Source organism: Diadema antillarum, unplaced genomic scaffold (genome assembly GCF_040938485.1).
Source record: "Diadema antillarum isolate AM-2024a unplaced genomic scaffold, OU_Dant_1.0 seq00001069_RagTag, whole genome shotgun sequence".
Taxonomy (NCBI): Eukaryota; Metazoa; Echinodermata; class Echinoidea; order Diadematoida; family Diadematidae; genus Diadema; species Diadema antillarum.
The window spans coordinates 575,846-585,469 of NW_027271894.1; the positions used below are offsets into that span (position 1 = coordinate 575,846).

The 9,624-nt window shown below is 42.7% G+C and overlaps 1 protein-coding gene across 1 annotated transcript; it reads left to right on the top strand.

Annotated features, from left to right (window-relative positions):
• Positions 1-3,425: 3,425 nt before the first annotated feature.
• LOC139743334 (atrial natriuretic peptide receptor 3-like) lies at positions 3,426-8,120 on the top strand. The gene has a single exon (XM_071653825.1). The coding sequence runs from the start codon at positions 4,270-4,272 to the stop codon at positions 5,062-5,064; it is 795 nt and encodes a 264-aa protein (XP_071509926.1). The 5' UTR covers positions 3,426-4,269; the 3' UTR covers positions 5,065-8,120.
• Positions 8,121-9,624: the final 1,504 nt, after the last annotated feature.

Genomic DNA, 9,624 nt, shown 5'->3' on the forward strand with positions numbered 1-9,624 from the left:
CTAGGCGCTGCATGCTCGGATTCCGTGTTTATAATCAAGGGAACAATGAATGCCGGGTTTGGTAAACTCTCGATCTGTTGTTCCTTTCACTGCAAATTACTTTTGCAAACAGATGCCTCGCCGTCGGTCGGGATGAGATCTTTTTATTCCAACACTGGACTCGTCCTGTATTGTGTCGAGTCAAGCGGCCATTGAGATTCACGAATACTCAGCGCGCTCTCTCGGGAATAGACAGAAGCAATAAAAGGAATTGTGTATAGGCCAACAAAAGGATTAAACGCAAATTAACTCTCTGTTGCCCAAAAGCACCTCTTTACGAGGTGGTCCGGGGAAATAAATTGTGTGGAGAAAAAGCAGGATTTTGAAGTGGCTCGTTGGTTTTCATGTGTTTCTTCGTCTAAGTCAGACGATCTCCTGTGCAAATCGCATGGGCCGCAAAACTGTGGGGGAACAGGTAAAGCTACATACCCCTTCCGTACATCCACCCAATTTCTCCACAACGGAACCCCCTCAAAACAAAAGAAACAAAGAAACAAACCAAAAACTTGTTGGACACGAAAAAAAAAACAAGATAATTGAGGAAAAACCCCAACTACATATATATACCAAAATGTAATGTCCCTTGCATTACACCGCCCGTGGTTCCGACTTTCAGGGCGGCGTGCACAAAATGCTCTTCTACCGTCAGGTGACATATCAATTGCTAGTTAATCACTGGTAATGCACGCATGGGTGCGCACACACTTTGTCTTTGATACTGATTTTTAGTTGATTGTATTATTCATTTGATTCAAAACTGCCCCAAGGGATTATTCCATCCTCGCCATGGCTAATGTGATTTTTTTTTTTGATAAGGTTGTTACAAGTGTGTACACTGTCGTCGATTCTAATATCTAATATTGCAAATTGCAATCGTATATTTCATCATAGTCTTTCTTTGTATTAAACTAAACCATGGAGACATAGATATACACGATTGTGTTATGGAGTGCATGAGCGTTTATATTATTATTATTATGATAATAATAATTATCACTATTGTGATTGTTGGCTTATTTGAACGTTATTATTCCTACGGTTAGTTTTCATAATAAAGGATGTTGTTATAATTATGACTACGATATTTTTTATCTATCATTTACAGGGAATCATTTTTGAGAATCGTTAAATCATTTGTTTGTAAAATCCATTCCTCTTTGACCCTGAATAGTTAGAGCAGCAAAAGTTGTGGTGGAGGTATGGTCTCAAAAACAATGTCAGTGACAGTAACAGCGTTAGTGCGGACTGCTGTTGCGGCGCTGCTGATACAAAAGTGATTCGTGAAGGGAAAGCGGCAGCCGACTTCAGGTTTTCTCGATGGACTCAGTGGTCATGCGCCCCCTTTCGGTCGAACGCTTATAGCCCAGTTTGAGCATAGTACATGTTTAACTTTCGGTCGTTCTCTTACGTGCAGCTCAGTGAAAATAAGAGAGGGAGAAAGAGAGGGGAAAAAAAAAGAATGAATGGCAAACTGGAGAAATTTCGAGACAAATATAGAAACATAGGCATGGACACTCACTCACAGTTTGATAGATAGATAGATAGATAGATAGATAGATAGATAATAGATAGAGATAGATAGATAGATAGATAGATAGATCATCATACATGTCACAGGAAGCTAGCTTGCTCGATAGATATATTATACTTAGTGGAAGACAATTTAAGATGAGAGATCGGTAGACATGTGTATCGGTTTCACACTAGGTTTCATAGCATAGCCATAAACGCCCTTTTCTTCTTTTTTTTTGTCTTTTTTTAGTCTTCAAGGACGCGCATGCAAGTACAGAAACAAGAAACCATTTGTCACGCCTGGCGCTTGGCTGTATGCCAGGCTAGGACGATAATAATCATTCCGTGAAGTGAATTTAAAAAGTTGTCTGCACAGTCTTGTTTCTAGTATCACTTATCATTTTAGAATGATGAATAGTTTGTATAGCACTCAGCAGTGCGACATAATGTTTCATTAATGGAGAGAGTTATCGGAGTGAATATTTAACCCTAGATCACCAAGTAATGCTTCTGCGTATCCGATGAATTCGTTGAGAAGGCCACTGGTTTAGCATGAAGAGGAAAAAAAGATAAAGGTGGGGAGGGGAGGAAGGTCTCTATCAGTCTTGGTACTACCGAGAGCATGTTGACAGAGCTCGACACGTGAAGAGGCTGCTTCCCGCTGATATCAATCATGGCATGACAGGTGAAGATCGGATGTATGAATGAAAAGCTGGCATTTCAACTGCGGGGTGGAGAAGAGTTAAGAGATCGAAGACGTATACCTGAGAGAGAGAGAGGGGAGATAGAGGAAAGGGGGGGGGGGAGGAGTTGCTGGTCAAGCCCTAGACTGGTGACAGCAAGTGAGAGTCTCAAGAAAACCTCCGCCAGTCCGAGCGCTAGCGAAGTTTTATTGGATAATATCAAATCACGATCGCGGCCAAAGAGATTCTGAGCGATTTAATGAAATCGTCAATTTTGAAATGAAAGATTGAAAAAAAAAAGCGGGAGACCGGAGGGGAGGGTAGAATATCTATGTCCTGTTTGTGACACGTGAAATGAGGTCGCGATCACCTCTTCCTTTGGCTGACTGACAACACAACACAACACAAGTGTATCAGAAGTCGAGTCGTTTTAAAGCAGCAATGGTATCTGAAATATGTGATGTATATCAACGACCATTGTCCTTACGAATCAGGAGCAATCACCCGCATCATAACACCCGTATACAGACAGCACGCGCACGGCGTACACATACAGACGCACACATACACACACACACGCTTAGTTATTTCGGTTGTCAGTGTTGGGTGCGTCGTTTTATGGGTTTTTTGAACGTGGCTAAAAAGGGCGGAAAAGGGGAGCTTCTTTCGCCTAGCATTCATACCGCTTGAAGAAAATTGAGGGCACCTTGATTAGCTCTATTCAAAATCCTTCGGGAACGTTTAAGTCAAATAGACATTGTGAGACAGGTTAGTGCAAACAACGACGAGGAAATTGCGACGGAGCTCCCACAAACGATGACAAATTTCTCCATCGGGCGGCGCTATAAAATGAAACGGAGAGAGTATACTTCGCTTTGAATATTACACCGTTATACACACACAACATCCCGTCACGCTATTATGACCATAGAAGACGGCACAGTTTTGAACAAAGGGTAAACAAACTGCAGATATTTAAATATACAATTATCAACAAGATGATCGTGGAGATGAAGAGCACAGAATGATAATTATTTATCATTGATATCTTATTCTTTGACTTTGACTGGTCAACCTTAGGTGAAAATCCATAATATCCCCTCCCCCCCCCCCCCCCTCCTCCCGGAGAGAGTCAATGTCAACATGACAGCGACTAAAGTACAACTTAAGGTCAGGTGTCAAGAACTTTAGTCAACATCACTTGAACAATGATAACAGAATACCAGCGTTACGCCAGTTCGGTTCACTACCTGTCGGACACCGGAGGAATGCGTGGGATAGATCATAATATCCTTATATTACCGTGGACTTGTGTGCAGGACAAAATTGAACCACTTTAGCTTCTACGCAGAGGTGTTAATACGTTCAAGTACTTCAAGAATCCTTTGGAGGGGTTACAAGACTTGCGATCATTCCTTTCAACAAAACACCATCAGAATTGTCAGATATGCGACTTACACAGCACGCCGATTACTTTAGCGCCCAATTTATTGGAGTTAGTATTTTTTTCCCCCTAGAGAGTATTAATTATTTTCCTTGGTTGTTATTTGTACCAAGAGGATCGGCGCACGTCGCATGCATTCTCGCTTGCTCTCGCTACCAATTCCGTATCAAACGCCGCTGACGAAAATGTACTACCGCGCGTGTCACTGGTCCAATGGACTCCGTGAGTGCACAGACATTGCGTTCAGAGAGGGGATTCGGTCTCCAGAAGTCGATACCAATTGAATATTCTCGTGCGACTGACTAATTTGAGACAAAAGGGGTGAGACGCCAGCATTTCACAGTTCACTTTTTCACTCCGTGACCGGCGCAGCGCACCAACACACGTGGTAATTAACCCAAGTTTGGTTCCTCGTCATATCACCAGCAGCAGCTCGATTCGGAGCTATCTCTCTGTGTAGTAGTGGTTGTCGTACGCTCGGCTCATCATATGTCATTTAGGCGAAGAGACGGTCGGACGACGGTAGGTGGTCAGGCGTCGTGCGCTTCACTCGGCTTTCCGTGATTGTACTGGCAACACTATCTTCTTACCATGGGAGGCTTAAAAGGATTCCGCACCGGAGGTCTTCTCCGATTTCTGCCTTTATGTGTCATATTTGTCGTGTTCATGGAGAACATCAGTTGCAAGATGGTGAAAGAGGGGCACAAGCAGTTAGCATGGGGTGTCATGTTGCCGACGTACTTTCTGCCCACCCAGCAGGGGAATACACCGAACTGGCTACCACCAGGCCGACACTACCCTTACCATCTTGAGATGGTGGTGCCCGCCATCCGCATCGCTACCGAAAAAGTCAAGAGGGAATACCTTCCTGGAAGGAATATTACCGTGCAGATTGAGGACACCAAGTGCGATTTGGAGAACACACAATTCCAGGCCGCCGAAATGGAGGTGAAATTCGACAAGAAAGTGTATGCATACTTCGGACCCGTGTGTGAGTACCCGGTCGCACCGGTGTCGCGCTTTGCCAAACGATGGAATATCCCGCTTATCACTGTCGGAGCTCAGGCCTTCACCTACCACCAAGCTCGCATGATAATCAATTTTATGCCGCCGCATGTACACCTGGGCCGATTTGTCTATGAAATATGGGAAAAATATCACTGGACCAGGGGAGTCATGTTGTACCATAAGAACGACAAAGGGATGGAGGACCCATTTTTCATAATGGGAGCAGTGTACAAAGGGCTCCAACTCCAGGGGCCTATGAACTTTTCCAACCACGGCTTTGACGAGTTTAGTAACGTGGATTATACGCAGATATTAAGAAAAAACGTGATGCCAGAATCCCGAGGTAGGTGTCATGATAATCCGTTTATGTCAAAATGATGTTTCAGACTTATAAAAGAAGTCATTTGATCGTGTCCAAAATATTGCAGCTTCCACGCACAAAATGTTACCTTTAACATGCAGCAAGGTGGTTTAAGAATGTATAGGGAGGTATATTAACCAACACACACACACGAAAGGTCAGGGCGAATTCAGTGGGAAGCAGGTGATAGACAAACATTTTAATAGACAATTACCGTCGTAATACTGACCACAAATACAGCAGGCTATTAGATACGGTCCGCTGTTTGTCCTCTTCCGCTCGCCCATATCTCGAAACAAATTGCTGCTTCAGTACACGACTAGCCAAGTCAGGGCCTCTGAATTTGCATTAATTTGATTAGCTCTGACTTTTTTCCTCTCTTTTTTTTCCTCTCTGACTCTTCTCCTTCATCCATCGTTCTCCCGAGTTGTACACGTGCTGTTAGTACCTGGGATACGTGTATTTAAGTGCTCGCCAGCCATTTTTCATCACTTTGTCGACGCAAAATAGCATCCATTACGCTCCAAATGGAGTCTCTTTGATGGACTGGGACGCTACCCAGCTTGTCACTTTTCCGTTTAGCAAACGTACATAAACGTCAGATGTGCTTTCGCCATGTATCAGATATAGAATATATTCATGAATAAACATGGTCCCAGGTGAATAAAGAACTAGTGGCACTGTGGCAACTACTCGGAACCCTTATAATGTTAAAAGAAAACGGATAAAAACACAACCGTGCCCCTTTATATGAACGCATGATATAGACATACTTACTCGCTTGGTACCTCGAATGGCCGTGTGTACACCCGTGTGTATTTAATATACATGTATATACTAAACATATATTTATCATACATGTATTTATAGCGCAGTAGAGGTAGATCAGAATTTGCTGGTATCTGTGTCTGAATCATACTTGTAATGCAAGACACACAAACACACACATATACATTCACAAACACATGTTTCTGAGATCATAATCTGTAAGTCTTGGCTTAAGGTAAAATCCATTTCAAACTGATGAATGATTTCGAAACGTGAATCGCACTCGTTTTGAGAGAGTAAGAAAAAAAAAAGCGGAAAAAAACACGACAGCTATGTACAGTTAAGACTTAGAATAATGAGCAGCTGAGGATCCTTTCAATGGCAATATTGACGTTTCTTTCAAACGGACCAGAGCAGAGAATAACAATTGTTAAAACCCACAGAAGGCTTATAGGCTCCGCAGGTTGTATTCACATTTTCCTTGGAATGATATTGAAAGAATAAAAACAGCTCTGACACAATAGGGGTTAGACGATAGTGTGAAGTCTTGTTTCAGACAGGACTCCCCAGGGTTGGATGGGGCACGCTCTATTCCAGTGGTCACTATACTGAAAGTTTTTAGTTTTGTTTTCTTCTGTTCCAAACTCCTCTTTCTTAACGAATCAAGGCTTTCCCGTTATTGTTGAATTGGGGAGGACGTATTCATTGACGCTAGAAGTTGCATTATGTGAACGTTCTGATTGGAAAAGGAATACGTTGTTGTGAAAAACGGCTACAAATTCTGAAAAAAGGGTCCATTCGAGAGACTGAAGAACAGTGCACCAACATGTGTGAGACATACTATCTACACACATTTGTAACAAAATGATATTCGTAAAACCGGCGTTTTAATCCACCACAAAATGGGACACAAGACAACAGACTCTGCTTGGTCTTGTCATAATGACTGACTTGGGGTACAGTATTGTGTGTCACGAATAGACGTATAAACGCACATTAATATGATACCAGCTTGCCAGTGCAATGATTATTTAACGTGTAGGAACAGGGACCAGCATATGACTGTGCAGATAATGTTACAAACATTTTGATTGGAGTGAAATCGTGTGTTCCCACCTCCGGATTGGCCTTTACCTCCAATCAGATGGCAAAAAGGGAACAGTATTGTATTCGTTCTTGGTTGGTGTTTAATAAGCAAATGGAGTACGAAGCAGCGTTCGATTTGGCCTTCGTAGAAAGTGTGTTATTTTGACGTGATTACTTTATACCAGCCAGTGTTTCCTGATAAAAGGTTAATCTGGCAAAGCGGAAGACAGGCGCGTAATCTTGAAAGAATGACAGCTTTTAAGCAAAATTAAAGGGAGTAGATGAAGGACTGTGCCCCTGCGGAATGGGAGACCTGGCACAGATTAATTGCACGCGAGGTGAATAGCGTGAAGAAAACGGAAATCCGTAGTGGTACAACAGGAATGGTTTGCACGACCGCACTACACAGCGGCACACACATTATAGTCCAATAAAAGTGGGATAAATAACGGTTCATCTGTTTTCACATCGAACAATGCAATGCGGCGGTGTTTATGTAGAACTCTCATTGATGAGATTGCAGCCGTGCACTGTCGGTGTGCAAAAATAGTCGTTTGGCTGTTGCATCAATGACCGACTGTCGGCAGAAGGAGATAAACTGGGTCGCTGTTAAAATGCTAGGGAGCAGGTTTGCGATCTCTCTCGAGTCCCATTCACCGTAAGATATACATGGCATGTCCGAGGTGTACAACTTCAATCACAGCATTCTCCTCAACTTGATGCGTCTGTCTAGCTTTGCCGTTGGCAAATTTCGTACATGAGCTATGATAAGAAGGACAAAAATGCAAGAAAATGCATTATATGTGAAGGTATACTGCGTTCTCTAGTGGGTGCTGGTGTTATCATAGATCGTGTGCGCATTAATATTGAGAGCTGCTCTTTCCTATCGTTCAAGTACGTACACACCTTGGCACGGGGCGTGTAAACATTGGGTATTGTAATGCCCGTGTTTACGAATCGGGGCTCTTCACTCTTGTCAAGACCCGAGTCAACGATGCCGTTGGCACCAGAGCAAACGGATATTTATCAGATATTAGCCCCTTCCACACGCCCTACACACACATTACGGAATAACCATGGCGTCTGACCGGCGCTGACATTGTACACACTAGTAAAGATTTGGGGAAAACAAGGTTGGAGGATGGGGCATGTACAAAAAGGATTCTTTCTCCAATAAATCAGACATATACGATGATAGATGAAAGGAGAGGAAGAAGAAAAGGAAGAGGAGGAGGAGAAAGAAGAGGAGGAGGAGGAGGAGGGGGAATGTCTGCTTGATTTCTATAACACTTATTTGATGATACCTCAGAACGGCATATTTGAAGAGCGCAGATGCAAGAATTGCAAGGATTGTGACATTAAGGGATGATTATCTATAGATAAAACTAAGGAATAGAAAATGATTCAGTATGCCAAGGTAGTGCATCTTGGCACAAAGGGAAAGGCATAAGAAGGCGTTAATTAAGGCAAAACGTCATACCCATATGGAATTTAGTATGATGTCTATGACTATAGGAGACTCCCAAAATGGTGACAATGTTGATCACGGTGTACACCCTCCTTTGTTGAAGGATATAGATCGGTAGTAAAAGGGAGATAGAGCAAAGAGTTTCAGAGAATGTCAGCTTGCCCTTTGTCCGCGTTCATCAAACTGAATTGCCGAAAGCAATGTTTGAATTAGTCATAGCGAAAAACTGACCCGTATATATTTGACGTGCAAAAGACAGACGTCTCTATACCGAGACTGTCAAGTGATCACTTCATGATCGGTGTATTCGAGGATTTTTTTTTTAATAATCCAAACAGGCCTAACTGGTACTCTGGCACTCTGCTACCACTCAAATCGCTAATCATCGTGAAATTACTTAATACCGGTCGCTATCATTGCACAGTGGTTCAGCGGTAATATTGCCTAATGCGTCGCGTGTTGCACCCAACGCGTTCGATGCAGAATCTGTCCTTGGACCTTTTCGTAAGGGGGATCGTGAATGGCGTGGTGTGTTGTGTGTGTGCTCGACTACCACCTACCGCTGAGCTATTGCACAATTTTACGTTATACGCGCTCTGGTTATTATGGCGTATTTCTGCCCGTGGTATCGTGGGTACCCCCGTTGACGCATAAGCCATCTTAGGTAGATGTTGCACTCATTTCGCATGGATGTAAATCTGCGAGTCAATCGCTCGAGGTCGTCACGTCTCACCTAGATTTTCTTTTTTTATCATCATTATTCGAAATTTCAATTAACATGCATTAGTAATGTAACATCTATTAGCGGGGTAATTATATTGCCGGTTAAGGCCAGTGTTTGCAGAATCGAGAAAACAAAAACAAAATAAAAAAAAACGGAGAGAGTACACGTAAAATCTAGAAAGGCGACAACTAGTGGCGAAGTGGAACTCATGCATCATGAAATCAGTGCACTCAACTGACTTTCGGCTATCCAACTTTGCTTGCTCTCACATTCGCCAACAAATTTTCTCACTGTATGCATTCTGAACGCTTAACTTTCACTATAGATACATGAAGTTGATGACGACCGGACAGCGTGATTCTTGTACCGGGAAAATGACTAAAAAAAAAAGAGAGAAGTTAAATTTAGTTCGTATTTACTGAGGAGTACTCTGTTCATTGATGCAAAAAAAGGCGAAAATACATTAGGGATTACCTCCGTATTGTAATTCTGAACAATGAGTATTTCAGGGAATGTCTACGAGTTAATCTT